The following is a 21,914-nucleotide window of genomic DNA, read 5'->3' as shown; positions in this document are numbered from 1 at the left end:
TATATGTGTGTGTGTGTGTAAATCAGTGAATCTGGCAAGAAGAATAACTAAAGTACGTCAACATTCCTTATAATGAAAGACTAGAGTGTGTGTATAACTTGTCATAAAAGTGTTTATGATTAATTCATATAACCTTGTAACCCCACTCTAATCTGTGTCTGATGAGATTGTATTGGGAGGTGTTCAAGAACAACTGGTTTGATTAAGTTTGTGATTTATATTTTTATTTTAAAATAGATTGTCACATTATGTTTAAAAATGTTGCTACTTGATTTAAAAAGGGAAATATATCTAGATACACTCAGTACTATCTCAACAACCTACAAATTGTTTAGACAAATAAATGTTTATAATAAAGTAAACTCACAGCTTACTAGTTAAAAGACTACATAAACATGAACTTTCAAGCAGTAACAAAATGATCCTAAATGGATTAATATCCATATACCCAAATAATGACATTCTCTAACTACATTCATCTGGCTTTGTACCCAGTGCTCATGTAAAAATGCACACCGAGAAAATAAAAAACAAATGATTATATCAGTTATGCCCAGTGTATGCACAGCAGAAAGAAAATATTGAAATAATGATAACAAACAATATTTACCAGTGATAGGAAATTTAGTGTAAATCACAATCATGAAAGTTAAAACAATTTGGTTATTTATTAGGAAGTGATTAAAAAAGTGGAGTTCATTGATTCTTTCAATGTAATCCTGTGGAGTCCATTCATTAGCACTTTCAATACATTTTTATTTGTGATTGCTAAATATGACTATTGTAAGTCTGTGTCTTTAAGACTGTTAGCTGAAAACTATTTAAACTTTATCCTATGAGTCACAATCTATGTACATTCCGCTCCTTGATTCTAGGATCTGCTTTCTTTAGCTGCTTATAAAAAGTTTGGAGAAAGCTGCAGAAACTGCAGGTGCCTCTAAAGCAAAGTCACATTATTATTATAAAAAAAACACGACGTGCCTTTAATATGTGAACTATAGTTGCATTTGCAACGGTGCAAATATTTCAATAAAAAAAAAGTGCAAATACAAAATAAAAATGCTCTCTGAAGAAGTTAACAGGTCTTTGCAAATGGTCAAAGGGTGTGTGTGAGGGGAGGGACACAAGTTGCTTTTTTTCAGTAGGTGGTATCTGTAGCTGTGTGGATGGCAGCCAGACACACCCATCTGTGACATCTTGTAGGCTGACCCTATGCCAAAGTCCCATAAAAAGGCAAATCTGCTGCCCAGCAAGTCACTGGATCACTTTTACAGACCAGCAGCACTAATCTCTCATCTCCTATATTGAGCATCATGACCTCCACCAGAAGCTTCAGCACCCGCTCCGCAGTTCCATCTGCTGGTTTTAGCCAGATGAGGATTAGCCAGACGCGCTCCTCCAGCGGTGGTGGTGCAGGGCTTGGAAGGTCAGGTGGCTTCAGCAGCTCCAGTTTATCAAACCTGGGCTCAGTGAAAAAGAGCGTCTCTTATGGTGTCTCTAGCGGCAGGTCAGGCTTTGGTGGCGGCTCTGGCTTTGGTGGTGGTGCTGGCTTCGGTGGTGGTGCTGGCTTTGGTGGTTCAAGTGCTTATGGGTTCAGTTCTGGAGGCGGTGCAGGCTATGGAAATGCCGGTGTTGGTGGACATGGAATCCAAGAGGTGACCATCAACCACAGCCTGTTGGCACCTCTGAACCTGGAGTTTGACCCAACCATCCAAACCGTCAGGAAGGAAGAGAGAGAACAAATTAAGACCCTGAACAACAAATTTGCATCTTTCATTGACAAGGTAAATAAAAAAAATCTCAACCATTTCCCTACTGCTGAGTTTCTAACATTCATATGATGTTTTTACAGCTGCAAATAATTAGTGCATGTATTGTTTATCTTTATAATTAGAGCATTGGTAGTGGATTGTTAAATAATATGTAACAATGCTTGTTTTATTGTATAGAACATATTCACTAAACTGTCAGATACTGCATCCCTGTCCTTTAGAATAGCAGTTCAGGATCAGGGCGTGTTACCATAACGGAACTTTGAGAGTAATTATCAAGGTGCTGACTGCTCACAGTATAAAGGCGTGTGATTATTGCCTTTTACAGTATACGGTTCCTGCTTTAACCATTTGTTGTCCATCCACTGCAAATAAAGAAATTATACAGTGTCTTGTGTATATAAAGAGCACCAGACTAAACAATTCAACTCCACTTCAAAGACCAAATGTGTACTTTTAACTCTTGCAGGTGTAAACTGTATTATATATATATTTTTTTTCTTCTTTCTTAAAGGTTAGGTTCCTAGAACAACAAAACAAGGTGCTGGAAACCAAATGGGAACTTTTGCAAAACCAGAAATCCGGCTCCAAAGCCAGCAACATTGGCCCCCTGTTTGAAGCTTACATTTCTAACCTGAGGAGGCAACTTGACAGCTTGACCAGTGACAAGAGCAGACTGGATGGGGAGCTTAGAAACATGCAAGATATGGTTGAAGACTTCAAGAACAAGTGAGTTAGAAAAAAGCAAAAAAAATAAAATAAAATATATATTAATTGCCTAACAATTACAATAGCTTAAAGAATTCAATAGCTGCGTATAAAATGGCAATGGGTTATGCAATTCTGTGACTGTGTTAGTGCATAGCTTAATTTGCATATCAGTTTTGTACTTAAATGGTTAAGTGCCGACTGTATGCTCTGTTTGGCCAGCTCATAATTCCTGTATTGTAATTAATTTTGCAAAGCCTTTACAAAGCCTCAACAATCAGGTCAGTACCACACCCTTATGGGTCGGAGGAAAGGAGGTACAGTGGAAGGGGGAGGAAAGGGCTAGGAAAGGAGAATCTGAGAAAGCCACCTGACTTGGCTAAGCAAAAGCTGACAGGAACTACAGCAAACAATGTAGATAAACTTTGGGTGTGTCTTTTACAGGAAAGTCAATAGCAGGTAATCTATATCAAGTCTAGAGGTTCAGCGCTGTAGGAACAAAGAGGGTTGGCAAAGAAATGTAACAAAGATCAGTTGAGAGGAGCATTCCGTGACTTTTTTTTACAATTCTTAAACACACCCACCTTGTAGATAAAAATGTACAGGAACATGCAAAGGAACGGCTTCACATACAGGGGGGGGTGCACATAGATCTGCATGCACATTGTATTAATAATTGTTCCTAATCAGCTGTATCTATATACATTAAAGCCCTGTTAACTCATTGTAGTGATTTTACTTTCATGATTCAGAGAATAATACAATTTTTTTAAAAAAATCTAATTTATTTCTATTATCAAATTTGCTTTGTTTTCTTATTATTCTTTGTTGAAGAGCTATCTAGATAGGTAGCGTGCACAGTCTGGAGCACTTCATGACAGTAAATAGTGCTGCCCTCTAGTGCTCTTGCTAAAGTATTGCATTGTTGTAAAACAGCTGCCCTCTAGTGCTCTTGCTAAAGTATAGCATTGTTGTAAAACTGCTGCCATATAGTGCTCTTGCTAAAGTATAGTAGTTGTAAAACTGCTGCCATATAGTGCTGCAGTCATGTGTACACATTTCTGAACTTACCTTCCTGCATTTCAACAAAAGATAACAAGGAAGCAAAGAAAATTTAGTATTATAAGTACATTTGAAAGTTGTTTAAAGTGAAGGTCCATTTTGATGAATTAGTGCCCGGTTTTTATTAAACCTATTAAAAACAAGGGCACTTTAATTCATCAAAATTGACATTTCACTGTTTTCTTCAAAAACTTACCTTTTAATCCTGGCAGCCGATTCAAAGCGCTTCCTCCGCCCGTCACAAACCATTTTCGCGGTTCCAAAATGACGAATCCAGCTTCCTCCAATCACAGCGTTGCATCAGGCCAAGATTCCCCCGGGGGGGGGGGGGGGAGCTGTGATTGGAGGAAGCCTGATTCGTCATTTCTGACATCTACAGAGGCTTCTGACAGCCGGGGGAATTGCTGGAGCGGCATTCAGGATTAAAAGGTAAGTTTTTGAAGAAAACAGTGAAATGTCAATTTTAATGAATTAAAGTGCCCTTGTTTTTAACAGGGTTGTTAAAAACCGGGCACTAATTCATCAAAATAGACCTTCACTTTAAAATTGTATGTTCTGTCTGAATCATGAAAGAAAATGTTTGGGTTTTACATCCCTTTAACTCCCTAGCTTACAGAGAGATATGTAGTACTATACTATGTGTTGCAGCTCTTACTTGCAGTTAAAGGGACACATTTAAAAATGTATTTCAATTTTTTTTTAACCATTCTTGTGTCCGTAATGAGAGTTTTTTTTTCACTTTCACATTTTCATACATACATAATCCATAAACAAATACTATTCTACTTCAGAAGTACAAATACACAAATCATTATTTTAAATGACTCTGTGTCTGAACAGTTTATGAAATGCCTTTTCAATATATAGATCCTGCAGGCTGAATTTGGTGTCTGTATTTCTACCAGCTCTGAGCTAATCCTGTAGCTTGTACAGCAAGCTGTAATTGTTCTCTTTCTATGGCTGGAATGCAAAGTGTTTCAGGGATCTTAGCATAGGACAGGTTAGTTAATTAAACAGACTTGCAAGTGGAGAAGGAAGAGACTTGTCTGCCAGGTTTCCTGAGGATATTATATTACAATGAATATAATGTCAGCACAGTTGGGTTTTGTTTTGTGCTGAAAAGCATTCCTGCCAAATGCACTCACAAGCTCGGCTTTACTCATTTCAGGTATGAGGATGAAATTAACAAGCGCACTTCTGCTGAGAATGAGTTTGTGGTGTTGAAGAAGGTGAGTTTTGGTATCAAATGTACAAAAATAAATAAAAAAATCTATGAATATCAAACTATATATGAAGAATATGTGCAGAAGATAATTTATACGTCAGTTATTTATTCATCACAATACAACTTTATCTTATAATCCCGTAGACAATAAGTGAATATCAGAGTATCTACTGCAGTCTTGCTTTGCTGTTTTCACCCTCTCTGCTTTCTGAAATGCAGAAACATATTAGTACACTATGCACTGCAACTCTCCACCAGCCAAGGTGATATCTGTCTGTCTGTCTAGCTTTCATGTATATCTATCATCTATCTATCTTTCATGTCTATCTATTATCTATCATCTATAAATCAAACCCCCCTTGCTTAGAAATTCCAGCCTCTTTGCAGGTTCCTGAGTTGTTTTTTTTTAAAAAGATGGCACAAGAAGTATTAGATGTCGATTTAGTGATGGTATGCTGCCAATTAGAGGCTTTTTTCTATTTTTTTTTACAAGTTCTCTGCTCTCTCTTTCTCTACAGGATGTTGATTCTGCCTACATGAACAAGGTGGAGCTGGAGGCCAGAGTAGATGGTCTGACTGATGAAATTAACTTCTTGAGAGCCCTGTATGAATCAGTAAGTAAAACATAGGGCTAATAGGAATATGGTAAATTCACCAGCATTGTTACCAGGTTGTAGACCTTAAAAATGAAGCATTATATTGCTTTTCTTATTAAAATACCATAGCTTTGCCCATAGTTCAATGTTTCTGTCTTGGGTAAGCAAGAAATGTTAACAATTGGTGGTGCTACCATGATTATCTGGAGGCAATAAGGGGACATATGCCCCTCATCCAGGCTTTTGCTCTTTATAACCAAGCCTTGAGTCATTATTTTGATGTTAAAGGGACAGAAAACCCCCAATATTTTCATTCATTACATGGATAGAACATACAATTTAAAAAAAATTCTAATTTACTTTTATCAAATTTGCTCATTCTCTTGTTATCTATTCAGCATTGTACTACTGGCAGCTAGCTGAATACATTTAGCCAATCACAAGAGACAAATGTGTGCAGGCACCAATCAGAAGCTAGCTTCCACTAGTGTAGGATATGTGCATATTGTTTTTCAACAAGGGATAAAAAGAGTACAAAGCACATTTGAAAATAGAAGTGAATCACGTAGTTTCAATGATATTTGCAGTAACTTACATGTGTTCATCCATTGTTTTTCTGCAGGAGCTGCGTGAGTTGCAGGCACAGATCTCTGACACTTCAGTTGTTCTCTCCATGGACAACAACAGAAGTTTGGACTTAGACGGTATCATTGCTGAAGTCAAGTCTCAGTATGAAGAGATAGCCAACAAGAGCCGTGCAGAAGCAGAGGCTGTATACCAGAATAAGGTAAGAACACATTCTTAAACTAGACTGTTTCACTGTTGGCTACTACACTGCATCATGCCACATAATTTAGCATTGCAGACCTTGAATGAACTGAAGTATTACTAGATACCACGTAATGGCATGTTTGTACTGACCATAGTTATAACTGTATTGGGTTTAAATTAAAGTGACAATATATTTTTTATTTTATAAATACATGGGATAGCTGATGATTATATGCCACATTTTTGTTTCCTCCCTACAGTTCCAGGAACTACAAGCCACCGCTGGCAAACATGGTGATGACCTGCGTAGCACCAAGACTGAGATCTCTGAGCTAAACCGTGCAATCCAGAGACTGCAGGCTGAAATTGAGAATGTGAAGGCACAGGTAGGACTTTATGTTTGTCACTTAACTTAGCATATTTTATAACTGAGCTAAACATTTTCTTTTCCAATTTCTTAAATCATATTGTGACACATTTAAAATTTGCTGAATTGACCACAGAACCGGATAATGTAGCGGTTCCCTCTAATTTAATAAGCTGAATTTTCTACATAGATTTGGTCTTATTTTTTATAACTGATAGACATGAGAAAATGTCAAATCTGTCATTTCTGACACCATTAAAATTTTCCATAAATATATGGTATTGTCCTAAATACCTGATATATTATGTATCTGATCTTGTTACTCTAAATTATTATTAAAATGTAACAGGTGCAATTATAGTGAATCTAATGTTTCCTGGAAGCTACACAAAGCAGGTAACAGACTTTTATTTGGATTAGTTATCGTTGAGGGTTTTCTTTGAAAAATATGGCTTGAGGGTTGGGTGCGGAGGCGTGAATCATAGTGTAATCACCTGCTGCCTCTAAATAATGCATAAGATAAAGCCTTCAACCTGCAAGCACAATGAACAGCTCAAACTGCTAATACACCTGCTTGCTTATGGAACATGCCTTAAATAATATTTTGTTAATAGTAGATCTTCCATTAGTAGCATAATAATGTCACAAAGAAGTGTATGTTATGATTTATTGAGGGCTATTAAAGAATATATTTTATATTTAACCAATGGTGTATATACAGTATTTTGAAAGGAGGAAATATAGTCCAGGGTTTAACAAACCTGGAAGCTGTGGCTCTTAAAATTGTAGTTCTGGCTCTTTCCATTTTGGAACCTTCTACAAACATCCTAATGAAAACATATTCTCTTAGGAAATTGTGATGCCATCTCCTCAGCATTCTGGGTAGCTCCTACATTTCAAATACTTTTTTCAACCCTTGATATAGACATACAATTATGGTCAAATAGGAATCACATATAGCTTAATTTCTTGCATTTAACATATTTACTATTCAACAGTAAGCTAATTTATTTATTTATTTTGTGTTTACAGCGTGCTAAGCTGGAAGCTTCCATTGCTGAAGCAGAGGAACGTGGAGAGTTGGCACTGAAGGATGCCCGGGAAAAGTTGAACGAACTGGAGGCTGCTCTGCAGAAGGCCAAGCAAGACATGGCTCGCCAGCTGCGTGAATACCAGGAGCTCATGAATGTGAAGTTGGCTCTAGATATTGAGATTGCCACCTACAGAAAACTGCTGGAGGGAGAAGAGAGCCGGTAAGGAGACATTTTAAATACATCTTTAGCATTCAAAGGGAAAAACATGGTTTATAAGGATAAAAACATACTATAAAATTACAGTTTACTTATGCAATTAATCTTTTCATATCTGTCCTAACTATACTTTTTTGTTTTTTTCTTGCCAGGCTGTCTGGTGATGTAGTGAGTGCTGTCAATGTCTGTAAGTATTAGTCTTTTCGGGCCCATATGTTTGTTAGTCCAATAATGCTCAAGAAATGGATATCTGCTATGTAGTAAACTTATAACCTTTGTTTTTTTTCCCATTTTACAGCCATGGTGAACTCTAGTGCTGGAGGCAGCAGTTCAAGTGGAGGTGGATATGGATATGGTTCTGGAAGCGGCTTTGGAGGTGGTAGCGGCTTTGGAGGTGGTAGCTCTCTGAGCTTTGGTGCTGGAAGCGGCATTGGAAGTGGCTCATACAAGTTTGGAAGTGGAGGATCCAGCGGTGTGAAGTCTTATTCCGTAACAACCACATCATCTAGCAGAAGCAGCCTGAGACACTAAGAATCCCTCTAACTCCCTCTAATGGTGTCACTTGCATAAATGACAACTACAGCACTAAACAAATCTTCAAATAACTGGTAGAGGATAATGTTTATCAACAGGGCAGATGCAATGATGAGGTTTCTGTATCACAGAAAAGCCCATTTCCTTTACAATTATACATTTGAGGATATGGTTAGTTTCTGAGGCTGTCAGTGATTTTCTCTCTTTGCTTCTATATTGCAACCTCTTCCTTAGCTCCTGCCCACTGCCTTTTAATTTCATGAGACTGTCTGGTAGCATTGCGACTGTCTGGTGATTGTAAGATGAAATACGGCTTCCCATTTCACACTGCATAAATACCTGAGGCACTCTTGAAATAGTTCATACCAACCTCTGCAAGTCAATTTGCTACCAAGACAAATGATAAATTTCACACGTGAATCCCCAAATTGTAAAATGTAACAGTATTTCGGGGTGATTTGCAGATATACTCAGTTATTGTTTGTATCCTTAGAGATATACGGTGCTAATATTACCTTAAAAGATCATAAAGTCTCTGATATTCATTTTGATGCCAGGCAGCTAAACAATATTGAGTCAAATGCCTTTAATTCAAAATTTGACCTGCATCTGTAAAAGAACCCAGAAAATGGGAAACAATAATTGCTTCCCTAACTAATATCTGATCTGTGTTTGTTGGTGAAACTCTTCTGACTTTGTGGAGAGGGATTTTATGTGTGTTATAAAAAAGTGTGGAACATCTTCAATAAAATTCCTTCAGCCCAAATATACTGCTGTTTTTGGTGTTCATTCAATTCATTAGATAATTGTGTAATTATACATGCACGGGAGGGAAATATCACTATAGTAGTCAGGGGAGAAAAGACAGATAGCAGCAGAAGAGATTATGAGTTTTAGATTTGGATTATGAACAAATGACTGATAAAAAAAAACAATGCAATAGCACTTAGTCTGAACTTCAAATGATTAGATTTTTTTCTGACAAATTTCAAAATTATGTCTATTGCCACTCCTGTATCATGTGACAGCCATCAGCCAGTCAGAAATGCATATACATATATTCTGAATTCTTGCACATGCTCAGTAGGAGCTGGTGACTCAAAAAGTGTAAATATAAAAAAGACTGCACATTTTGTTAATGGAAGTAAATTGGAAAGTAAAAAGTTAAAATTGTATACTCTTTCTGAATCATGAAAGTTTAATTAATTTTGACTTGAGTGTCCCTTTAAGTCAATCAAAGATTTTAGGCAGTTTTTACAAGGGTTTACAGCGTTCTGTATAATATTATCTCGAAGAGTAATTATTTTCTTTATTTGTAGTGATTTTTCAATCATTCTTAAAGGGATCGTAATCCGTATTTTTTTTCTTTTAAGATTTAGATACAGTACACAATTTGATATTTTCAATGTACTTCTATTTTGATTAATTTTCTTGGTATCCTTTATTGATGAAGCAGCAATGTACTACTGGGAGCCAGCTGAACACATCTGTTAGCCAATGACAACAGGTGTATTTAGCACCCACCAATCAGCAGCTAGCTCCCAGCTCCTGAGCCTACCTATGCATTATTTTCAACAAAGGATACCAAGAGAACAAATAAAACAATAGAAGTAAATTGGAAAGCTTTTGTTTAAAATAGTATGCTCTATATGAATTTTTTTTTCACTGTAAGAGCAATACAATTGTGGAACTCATTACCAAAGGAGGTAGAAAATGCCAATACCCTAGATACATTTAAAAAAGTTTGGATACATTTCTGGCTAGAAAAAAAATTAATGGATATGATTGCTTGTATTAAATGGGTCACCTTTTAGTGGCTCAACTCAACTGGAGCTTTTTTGTAAGTATTTTAGATTTGTATAGGTTGAACTTGATGGACTTTGGTCTTTTTTCAACCTCATCTACTATGCAACTATAAATCATGAAAGAAAAATGTTTCCTGTCCCTTTAAGCACAGATAGGTTGTGTAATTTAAAGGAACACAAAAATACTAAACATTTGGACCACAAATAAACTGGGCATAGTATATCTATGAAACAAGTATAACACCAGTCATCCATATATAGACCAACATGCACATAAACTCTAATGATCTTAAAGGTGGCATCACTAACTAAACATGTGCTGTTGATGTATATATGGTATTGTTTATTTATTGATTAAACATCATTGTTATGTTCCTTTAAAGCACACATCCTCAAACTTTGCCCTCCAGAGGTGTTGGAACTACATTTCCCATGATGCTCAGCCAGCATATCAGCTGGCTGAGCATAATGGGAAATGTAGTTCCAAAACCTCTGGATCGCCAAGTTTGAGGATGTCTGCTTTAAAGGGTCATAAAAGTGTAAAAAGAAAACATTCTAATGTGTTAGAGCACAATATTATTGCAATTACTGGGGTTAAACACATAGTTAAAGACAGGTCCACAGCTAAAATGTACTACTGGCACCTAGCTGAATATATCTGGTAAGCCTATGACAAGAAGCATATGTGCGTAGCGGCAGCCACCAATCATCAGCTAACTCCCAGGAGTGCATTGCTACTCATGAGCTTTGGTATGTTTTCCAATAAAGGTTACCATGAGAACAAGTACATTTTATAATATAATTAAATTGAAACTTCTTAACATTCCATGTTTTATAAGTTTAGTTTTGACATTCATATCCCTTTAACCAGATATCAAAACAATTCTAGCTGTTTGGGAACCAATTAAACTATTCTTTTTATATCTTTTGATGTCCTTTGCATGGACTACTGTTTATTCAGGTTTCAGGCAAAACAATAGCTATGTTTCCTGCTTAGGCAAATTGCACTATTCAGTTAAGACACACCCTGCTCAAGTCAGAGAGCCAGATAAAATATTTATGCAACATTTACATGGAATACTTGCAGTTAAGTAAACCTAAAAGTTACGATTATTTGGTGTTAATGAGTCATTGTGATTGTCAATCAGTACAAAACATATATTTACAAAATCTATCAAATCATTGCAAAATTGTCAACAGTATAAATCAGTCAGCTTTGCCATTAATGCCCTTATTTGTGTCATTTTTCTAAAGTGTTAGTGCTATAAGGATTATCATATACTTTGGGGGCTGCTTTATAGTTCTTTCAAAATCCTTAAAGGGACAGTGTACTTAAAATGTTTCCATCATACATATAAAAGAATAGAATTCTTTAAAAAAAAAATAAAAAAATAATGTTTAAATTTAACTGGTAACATTCTGCAGTGCTGGTTTTGTACTTTCTATTACTGTCATTATCATTTATTTGCCAAATTCCATAGCGCTTTGTGCTACTTCTCAATGGCTGATAAAGACCACGGCATTACTGATGGAGAGAAATATACATCTGCAAGTATGACACAAAAACAGAAAAAAGGAAGCATTTTTAAATACCTTCTTTTAGGTTAAGCAAATACAAACATAAAATCTCCCTTTAAAGATGTGGGCTTTGGAAAATATATTATTGTAATTAAACACATTTAAAGGGTCATGAAACCCAATTTTTTTATGATTCAGATAGAGCATGCAACTTTAAACAACTTTCTAATTTACTTCTATCATCACATTTTCTTTGTTTGCTGTGTATCTTTTGTTGAAAAGCATGGACATATGACCAGGAGTGTGCACGTGTTTGGAGCACTATACGGCAGCAGTTTTGCAAGAATGTTTGTCATTTGCAGGAGCACTGGATGGTAGCACTATTTCCTGCCATATGGTGCGACAGACACCTACCTAGGTGTCTATTCACGATTAATACCCACACAGGAAATAGCTCTGGCATATAAGAGATGTTCAGCATGTCAATTCTTGTGTAAAAATAAGATGCTCTATTTAGTTACAGCATTTTTTAAAAAACATATTTTATTTACAGTGTGTTTAATACAAGTCAAATTTGTTTTTGGGGAGTTAATGCTCTAAATTTGTTAATTAGTAGATTTTTCTCAGTGATGGGAATTTCACTTATAATCTCTCCAGTAATTGCTTCACTAAGAAATGTTGAGCTTTTGTGGATGTAGGTAAATACTTTAGCCAAACCCAGTAAGTATCCGAGTGTAAAACCACAAAGCAATATGTGTACCACAAAAAAAGTTGTGAGCAATTAGTACAAATATGTACCCCATTAAAGAGACACTCAGATTAAATTAAATTTTCATGATTCAGATACAGCATTTAATTTTAAACAACTTTCCAATTTGCTTCTATTAAAAAAAATGTGCACAGTCTTTTATATTTACAATTTTTGAATCACCAGATCCTACTGAGCATGTGCAAGAATTCACAGACTATACGTATATGCATTTGTGATTGGCTGATTGATATCACATGGTACAAGGGGAGTGGAAATATACATAACTTTGAAATTTGTTATAAAAAAATCTACTACTCATTTGAAGTTCAGACTAAGTGCTATTGCATTGTCTTGTTATCTTGCATTTGTTGATTATGCAAATCTAATGTGTTGACTGGTCCTTTAACTTATTTTGGGCAAGATCGTGAGTTGTGTGTTAACAGTTACGCAAGAGTGATGAGGGGGTTTATCGTGGCTGTTTATGCGCACAGTTTTCCCCTTGTATTACAAGTTGAAAGTAAACGCAATCTCTTGAGCGCAATCGTGATTTATGCTAGAATGATTGCTGCGTCTTTAGAGCTCTGGACAAAAAAGTGTCACAAAACACATAAAAATACATTACAAAGTACAGTTACACTCATTATAACACCATCTAATAAAAATTATTAAAAAAAATTTATAAAGTTATAAAGGACAAGCATAAGGCTATCCTACGAACTAGATAAGTTTATACTTTTAAGAAATATCGGGCAGACTTGTTGGGCCTATGGCTCTTATCTGCCATCAATATCTATGTTTCAAAGATATGAGGTCTCAGGTGTTAGAAACAAAAAGCAGGTAAAGGGCTTTAACATAGAGATACATACATAGGCATGTCTAAAGATGGATATGTATATCTCATTACCCAAGGTTCACTTAGGGTGGATGCCAGAGGATCGGCGGGGCGCCTTCCTTGAACCCACCAGGTGTGAAGGCAAAAGAAATAGCGTAGATGGAGGAATTACAGTACATCGGGCTTTACCCACTGCTGCTTGCGTAATGTCTTTTACCCGGGTAATCCTAGGAATTCCTACGTAATCTTACTTTACCCGTAACATATATATATATAATATGTACACATACAAAGACATATATATATATACGTATACAGTTGTGCTCATAAGTTTACATCCCCTGCAGAATTTATGATTTCTTGGCCATTTTTCAGAGAATATGAATGATAACACAAAACTTTTCTTTCACTCATGGTTAGTGTTTGGCTGAAGCCATTTATTATCAATCAACTATGTTTACTCTTTTTAAATCATAATGATAACAGAAACTACCCAAATGACCCTGATCAAAAGTTTACATACCCTGGTGATTTTGGCCTGATAACTTGCACACAAGTTGACACAAAGGGGTTTGAATGGCTATTAAAGGTAACCATCCTCACCTGTGATCTGTTTGCTTGCAATTAGTGTGTGTGTATAAAAGGTCAATGAGTTTCTGGACTCCTGACAGACCCTTGCATCTTTCATCCAGTACTGCACTGACGATTCTGGATTCTGAGTCATGGGGAAAGCAAAAGAATTGTCAAAGGATCTGTGGGAAAAAGATAGTTTAACTGTATAAAACAGGAAAGGGATATAAAAAGATATCCAAGGAATTGAGAATGCAAATCAGCAGTGTTCAAACTCTAATCAATTCTGACCAAATTTCCTGTGCCTTTGTAGCTCACACATCCCCAAAACCTCAGTGATCCACATCCGTGTTTCACAGTAGGAATGGTGTACCTTTCATCATAGGCCTTGTTGACTCCTCTCCAAATGTAGCGTTTATGGTTGTGGCCAAAAAGCTCAATTTTGGTCTCATCGCTCCAAATGACTTTGTGCCAGAAGATTTGAGGCTTGTCTCTGTGCTGTTTGGAGTATTGTAAGCGGGATACTTTGTGTCATTTGCGTAGTAATGGCTTTCTTCTGGTGACTCGACCAGCCCATCTTTCTTCAAGTGCCTCCTTATTGTGCATCTTGAAACAGCCACACCACATGTCCTGTATTTCACCTGAAGTTATTTGTGGGTTTGTCTTTGCATCCCGAACAATTTTCCTGGCAGTTGTGGCTGAAATTTTAGTTGGCCTACCTGACCGTGGTATGGTTTCAACAGAACCCCTAATTTTCTACTTCTTTATTAGAGTTTGAATACTGCTGATTTGCATTCTCAATTCATTGGATATCTTTTTATATCCCTTTCCTGTTTTATACAGTTCAACTACCTTTTCCCGCAGATCCTTTGACAATTATTTTGCTTTCCCCACGACTCAGAATCCAGAATCGTCAGTGCAGCACTGGATGAAAGATGCAAGGGTCTGTCAGGAGTCTAGAAACTCATTGACCTTTTATACACACACACTAATTACAAGAAAACAGATCACAGGTGAGGATGGTTACCTTTAATAGCTATTCAAACCCCTTTGTGTCAACTTGTGTGCATGTTATCAGGCCAAAATCACCAGGGTATGTAAACTTTTGATCAGGGTCATTTGGGTAGTTTCTGTTGTCATTATGATTTAAAAAGAGTAAACACAGTTGATTTGATAATAAATGGCTTCAGCCAAACACTAACCATGAGTGAAATAAATGTTTTTGTGTTATGATTCATATTCTCTGAAAAATGGCCAAGAAATCATAAATTCTACCAGGGTATGTAAACTTATGAGCACAACTGTCTATATGTATTTGTATGTGTACATATGTATTTATATGTGTATATATGTATTTACAGACATATATACACATATAAACACCTAAATACATATGCACACACACATATACATATATAAAAATAAGTGCATTTGAGCCCTTTGCAGTTAAGTAGATGAAAATATGTAAAACATATTTATGCAATATTAAAATTTAATAAAGTGTTATACTGTGTATTTACTGTAAATATTTCACATTCTAATGTTCTTCATGTAATGGAATATATTCTATGGATTTGTAAATAGATATTCGTATATATATATCTTTATATATCTATTCCTATATATAATCATCTTTATATATATATATATATATATATATATATATATATATATATATATATATATATATATATATATACTGTATTAATATATATATATATATATATATATATATATATATATATAGTTATATATATATATATATAGTTATATATATATATATATAGGTATAAATATATATTTTACCAAAATACTATCAAAATACAGATATATGTAAAAATATGTATTTATGTGAAGAACATTGGAGTGTGAAATATTCATATTTTCATGTTGAGTTAGCACGCTTGAGAATATGGGATTGTGTTTGTGCGCGAGTTGGGTAATTTTCCACTTTTTTTGCTCCATTAACTTGACTTCTATGGGGGAATATGTTATCCCGCGATATCCTAAGTACATTTTTTTATGCACGGTGGATTAGCACACAAGTAAAAACAGTTTATTTTCAGCTCATAATATGAGCACAACCTGACGCATGCGAAAAGCTTCTAGCGGGAGCGTTAAATAACACTCCACTTGTAATCTAGCCCTTAATGTGTTAAACGGGCAGTAAACATCTTGAGATTTGTATATAAAATGTTTGGTTATGCATAATGAAACAACTTTGCATTATATGTTAATTGTTTATTTTGCCCCCCTTTCATATAATTTAGCTCTAACAATTGAGCAATTTTTACTTCTCAAAGCATGAAAAGCACCCTGCTAACGTCTCAAGGTTAACCCTACTACATATCTTTCACTAATTGGTGCTAACAACTACAAAACAAAGTACCTCATACTAACTTTACAACAGGGGCTAGCTTTGTTGTCTGCTGGCTATTGAAAAATAATTGCAGTTAAAAGGATGTTAATTTGTTTTACAAACCTTAAGACATGGCTGATATGTTATAGCAACACAACAGACATGTCTTCATTACAAACGATAGGCAGAAACTTCCTGTACGTTATCTTACTATATCTATATATTTTACTGACGTATTACTTATCTGAATTGAGGTAGGCTGGACTTTTGCTCCAGTCTGAAGTTATTTTTTTTTCTACAGACAAGCATGTGACCACTATTATTACAGCATACTCAGCTACCTTACTATCATACAGACTGCAAGACACGTGAAAGTATTTCCATAGGTTTGTTCCCAAGGGGTGTTATTGAATGTGACCTGCTCTCTTAGAAACATCTCTATATATTACCTCTTTAAAAGGGACAGTCAACACCAGAATTTTTGTTGTTTTTAAAGATAGATTATCCCTTAATTACCAATTCCCCAGTTTTGCATAACCAACACAGTTATAATTATATAAGTTTTACCTCTGTAATTACCTTGTATCTAAGCCTCAGCAGACTGCCCCCTTATTTCAGTTATTTTGATAGACTTGCATTTTAGCCAATTAGAGCTGTCTCCATGGTAAATTCACGTGCATGAGCTCAATGTTATCTATATGAAACACGTGAACTAATGCCTTCTAGTGGTGAAAAACAAAACAAAAAATGCATTTAGATTAGAGACGGCCTTCAAGGTCTAATAAATTAGCATATGAACCTCCTAGGTTTAGCTTTCAACTAAGAATACCAAGAGAACAAAGCAAAATTGGTGATTAAAGTAAATTGGAAAGTTGTTTAAAATTACATGCCCTATTTGAAACATGAAAGTTTTTTTTGGACTTGACTGTCCCTTTAAGTATTTTTTAGGAGCACAGACGTTTTGTGACCGGTGTATTTCTATCATGTCCTATCTTCACATGTACTGACTTATGGGGCCTTCATATTGCTTTAGGGTTTATGCAGGGGTCAATCTATCTGCATTTTATTATGTATTACTAATACCTTTTTGGTCCATTCAAATTTTTACTTTTTGCAACTGAGTTTTGTACACATTACAAGAACTCTTTAATCATTTTTACAGTGTTTTTAGTATCTTTCATTCATAATTTTTTAGGGGTTTGCATATTTTCAACATAATCACTTAGCTCCTTTTAAGCTTAGGCAGACACTGCTGAGGCTACTGTATAGATATTATCAACATCAGTCATGTTTGGATGATTTATGGCAGTTCTGGTTATATCTTTTTATTCCTACAGGCTTCACCTGTTAAATGGATATGAAACCCACATTTTTTTATGTCATGATTCAGATAGAGCATGCAATTTTAAGCAACTTTTTAATTTACTCCTATTATCAAATTCTTTGTTCTCTTGGTATCTTTATTTGAAAAGCAGCAATGTAAGCTTAGCAGCCAGCCCATTTTTGGCTCAGCAACTGGGTAGCGCTTGCTGATTGGTGCCTAAATGTAAATAAGAAAGTTGCTTAAAATGGCATGCTATAAAAAGTATATTAATATAAGTGTTGGTTATTCAAAACTGGGGTATGGTAAATAAAGGGATAATCTATATTTTAAACAATAACACTTTTAAAGTAGGTTGCCCCTTTAATGATGCTTGATCACTGCTGTTGGGATTGAATGGTTGGTCTTGTTTTGATGATTCCTGTTTCCGGAAGAATTATTTTTATGAATTTGAGATTGGATCAATAAACCAATTTTCTAGCTCACTGAAAACATTGACATCTGAATCATCATCATATAAGACTGGTGGCTGTTAAAAAATAGGTTCTCCAAAGGATTGTTAGCAGCAAAGTTACACTACCATAACCAAAACTTTGTCATCACCAAATGTTTGACTAGGGTGCATCCTGAATTCTAGTACATGGACAAAGACCTTTGTGGTCTTTGTCAGGAATCCTCTGTTTTGAGAAATGTTTAGGAATTCAGAACCCCTTTTCTGGTTTTAGACTTGTGGTACATATACATACAGTGTATATATATATATTTATATACATGCACACACAAAAATAGATACATATTTAAAAATAAAAATGTCTTTTAAGTGCAAAACAAAGGTATTACATGTATTTCCTAAAGCTCCTTCAGCTTTAGGGAAGTTGCCCTAGCGCACCTTCGGTTTAGCGAGGTAACGAAAGCCAGAAGAGACTTTTGTAGCTTGACCCCTAGAAGTGAGAAAAGGGAGTTAGCATTGTTGGGCTACCTGACCCTCAGATGTTAGCACTCCTTAGTCTTTTACTCTCACACAAACTTTTTATTTTCATCTTGTAACACGAGCAAATAGGAGTGCTATTAATTTAACTTGCTTGGTGTTAGTAGAGCTAATATTTTTGTGCTCTACTTGTAATCTAGACCTATATTTGTGAAAGCATTTTGTTTTAGCTCCATTAAAAATAAACAAAAAACCCTACTAATATGTTTTTGGGTCACATTGCATCTTACAAAATACTTATTAAAACATTTTAAGTTCACACCATTTCTTTAAAGGCAGTAGGCATATAATGTAATGGAATAACCAGTATACACAAGTCTTACATAAGTTTTGAATTATGGTGGGTAGCGAAATGCTGAACTAAGGGATACTTTCACCTCTGCAGTAAATGGCTTGTCCTATGACATAAAAACATGTCTCAACTGTACCAGCACATAAGTGATTTATCTTACCACTTGTGTCAAGTGTATTTTGCAGTATGTGGGTCCCACATCTAGGGACATCAACTCACAAATTAGGGAACACATTTCTACCATTGCAAGGGGTAGGTCCACCGCTCCCATAGTTCAGCATAGACTATTTATCAGATGGTGTTATTGTGAGTGCAATAGTACTTTTAAATGTATTTTTATTGATTTGTTTTGTGCAACTTTTTAAACAAGAGAACATTTTCCCAGAGTTCTGAAGTCACGCTAAACTGTTAAATTAAATTGTGCTATAGGAAACGCATTTACTTTTAAATTGTAATATGTGTTCTTCTTCAAACAAGCACAAACACCCGTGATAAACCCCTTTTCACTTGCACGCACCTGTTAGTGTGCCACTCTTAAAGGACAAGTAAATATAGTAGATTTGCATAATCAACAGATGTGTGATAAAGAGACAATGCAATAACACTTAAGGGTACATTTTGCTGCAGCGAATCATGTCCGCCCGGCATCGCTAAATGCCGTGCACATTCGCAGCCAATCGGCCGCTAGCAGGGGATATCAATCTGCTTCTTAACTTTGGGGGTAGATTGCAGCATCCACTGCTTGCTAAATCTACCCCTTAGTCTGAACTTCAATGAGTAGATTGTTTTCTGACAAATTTCAAAGTTATGTCTATTTCCACTGCTCTTGTATCATGTGACAGCCATCAGCCAATCACCAATGCATATACGCATATTCTGTGAATTCTTGCACATGCTCAGTAGGAGCTGGTGACTCAAAAAGTGTAAATATAAAAAAGGCTGCACATTTTGTTAATGGAAGTTAATTGGAAAGTTGTTTAAATTTGCATGATCTATCTGAATCATGAAAGTTTAATTTTGACTTGAGTTTCCCTTCAATCTAGTCCCATATAAGGTATCCTATTTGACTCTTAAAGAAACAAAATAAAAATGCAAATAGATAATTTTCTTATTACAATTGCTTGCCTTGAACTATGAAATTAATCCACACAAAGGGGTTAACCCTTTAATGACCACAGTACTTTTCCATTTTCTGTCCATTTGGGACCAAGGTTATTTTTACATTTTTGCGGTCTTTGTGTTTAGCTGTAATTTTCCTCTTACTCATTTACTGTACCCACACATATTATATACCGTTTTTCTCGCCATTAAATGGACTTTCCAAAGATACCATTATTTTCATCATATCTTATAATTTACTTTAAATTTTTTTATAAAATATGAGGAAAAAATGGAAAAAACAATTTTTTCAAACTTTGACCCCCAAAATCTGTTGCACATCTACAACCACCAAAAAACAACCATGCTAAATAGTTTCTAAATTTTGTCCTGAGTTTAGAAATACCCAATGTTTACATGTTCTTTGCTTTTTTGCAAGTTATAGGGCCATAAATACAAGTAGCACTTTGCTATTTCCAAACCATTTTTTTTTTCAAAATTAGCACTTGTTACATTGGAACACTGATATCTGTCAGGAATCCCTGAATATCCATTGACATGTATATATATATATTTTTTTTAGAAGACATCCCAAAGTATTGATCTAGGCCAATTTTGGTATATTTCATGCCACCATTTCACTGCCAAATGCGATCAAATACAAAAAATCGTTCACTTTTCACAATTTTTTTCCCAAACTTTTGGTTTCTCACTGAATTTATTTACAAACAACTTGTGCAATTATGGCACAAATGGTTGTAAATGCTTCTCTGGGATCCCCTTTGTTCAGAAACAGCAGACATATATGGCTTTGGCGTTGCTTTTTGGTAATTAGAAGGCTGCTAAATGCCTCTGCGCACCACACGTGTATTATGCCCAGCAGTAAAGGGGTTAATTAGGGAGCATGTAGGGAGCTTTTTGGGGTAATTTTAGCTTTAGTGTAGTGTAGTAGACAACCCCAAGTAATGATCTAGGCCCATTTTGGTATATTTCATGCACCATTTCACCGCCAATTGCAATCAAATTAAAAAAAAAGTTAAATTTTTCACAAGTTTAGGTTTCTCACTGAAATCATTTACAAACAGCTTGTGCAATTATGGCACAAATTGTTGTAAATGCTTCTCTGGGATCCCCTTTGTTCAGAAATAGCAGACATATATGGCTTTGGCGTTGCTTTTTTTTACTTGGAAGGCCGCTAAATGCTGCTGCGCATCACACGTGTATTATGGCTAGCAGTGAAGGGGTTAATTAGGTAGCTTGTAGGGAGCTTGCAGGGTTAATTTTAGCTTTAGTGTAGAGCTCAGCCTCCCACCTGAAATATCAGACCCCCTGATCCCTCCCAAACAGCTCTCTTCCCTCCCCCGCCCCACAATTGTCCCCGCCATCTTAAGTACTGGCAGCAACTCTGCCAATACTAAAATAAAAGATATATTTAGTCTTTTTTGTTTTTTTTAAGCATATTTAAATATGCTGCTGTGTAGGAGCCCCCCTTAGCCCCCAACCTGACTGATCCCCCACCAAACAGCTCTCTAACCCTCCCCCTCTGCCTTAATGGCCGCCATCTTGGGTACTGGCAGCTGTCTGCATGAAATTTTAAGCGACTTTCTAATTTACTCCTATTATCAAATTTTCTTTATTCTCTTGTTATCTTTATTTGAAATGCAAGAATGTAAGTTTAGATGCCGGCCCATTTTTGGTGAACACCCTGGATTGTCCTTGCTGATTGGTGGATAAATTTATCCACCAATAAAAAAAAGTGCTGTCCAGAGTCTGAACCAAGAAAAAAGCTTAGATGCCTTCTTCTTCAAATAAGGATAGCAAGAGAACGAAGTATAATTGATAATAGGAGTGAATTAGAAAGTTGCTTAAAATTGTATGCTCTGGGAACTACCAGGGCAACTAGAATAAATGTGTTGATGGAGCAGAATGTTAGGCTGCTGTTTTTCTTTTACCTTTAGGGAGTTATGTTATGATTGATAAAAATGGATATGTAAATAACCCCCAAATATGTTAACATAAAGATAATGTCCCCTTTCTTTTTTCTGTTCTGTACCCTGACTTGAAATATCAATAAAAATGGATTGAAAAAAAAAAA

At 35.6% G+C, this 21,914-nt stretch overlaps 1 protein-coding gene across 1 annotated transcript; it reads left to right on the top strand.

Moving 5' to 3' along the window:
- Positions 1-1,243: 1,243 nt before the first annotated feature.
- LOC128654438 (keratin, type II cytoskeletal 7) lies at positions 1,244-9,053 on the top strand. Its single transcript, XM_053708344.1, has 9 exons — positions 1,244-1,784; positions 2,287-2,501; positions 4,711-4,771; positions 5,286-5,381; positions 5,986-6,150; positions 6,395-6,520; positions 7,534-7,754; positions 7,904-7,938; positions 8,050-9,053. The coding sequence occupies exons 1-9, from the start codon at positions 1,314-1,316 to the stop codon at positions 8,280-8,282; spliced, it is 1,623 nt and encodes a 540-aa protein (XP_053564319.1). The 5' UTR covers positions 1,244-1,313; the 3' UTR covers positions 8,283-9,053.
- Positions 9,054-21,914: the final 12,861 nt, after the last annotated feature.

Source organism: Bombina bombina, chromosome 3 (genome assembly GCF_027579735.1).
Source record: "Bombina bombina isolate aBomBom1 chromosome 3, aBomBom1.pri, whole genome shotgun sequence".
Classification (NCBI taxonomy): domain Eukaryota; kingdom Metazoa; phylum Chordata; class Amphibia; order Anura; family Bombinatoridae; genus Bombina; species Bombina bombina.
The sequence above is the reverse complement of the archived record's forward strand: the minus strand, read 5'-3'. Positions and strand labels throughout refer to the sequence as shown.

Bases quoted from the DNA above. Each gene is read 5' to 3' on its own strand.
- LOC128654438 (XM_053708344.1), top strand. From the start codon at position 1,314: ATGACCTCCACCAGAAGCTTCAGCACCCGCTCCGCAGTTCCATCTGCT. The intron at 5,382-5,985 runs GTAAGTAAAACA...GTTTTTCTGCAG, and splicing joins TGAGAGCCCTGTATGAATCA to GAGCTGCGTGAGTTGCAGGC. The intron at 6,151-6,394 runs GTAAGAACACAT...TCCTCCCTACAG, and splicing joins AGGCTGTATACCAGAATAAG to TTCCAGGAACTACAAGCCAC.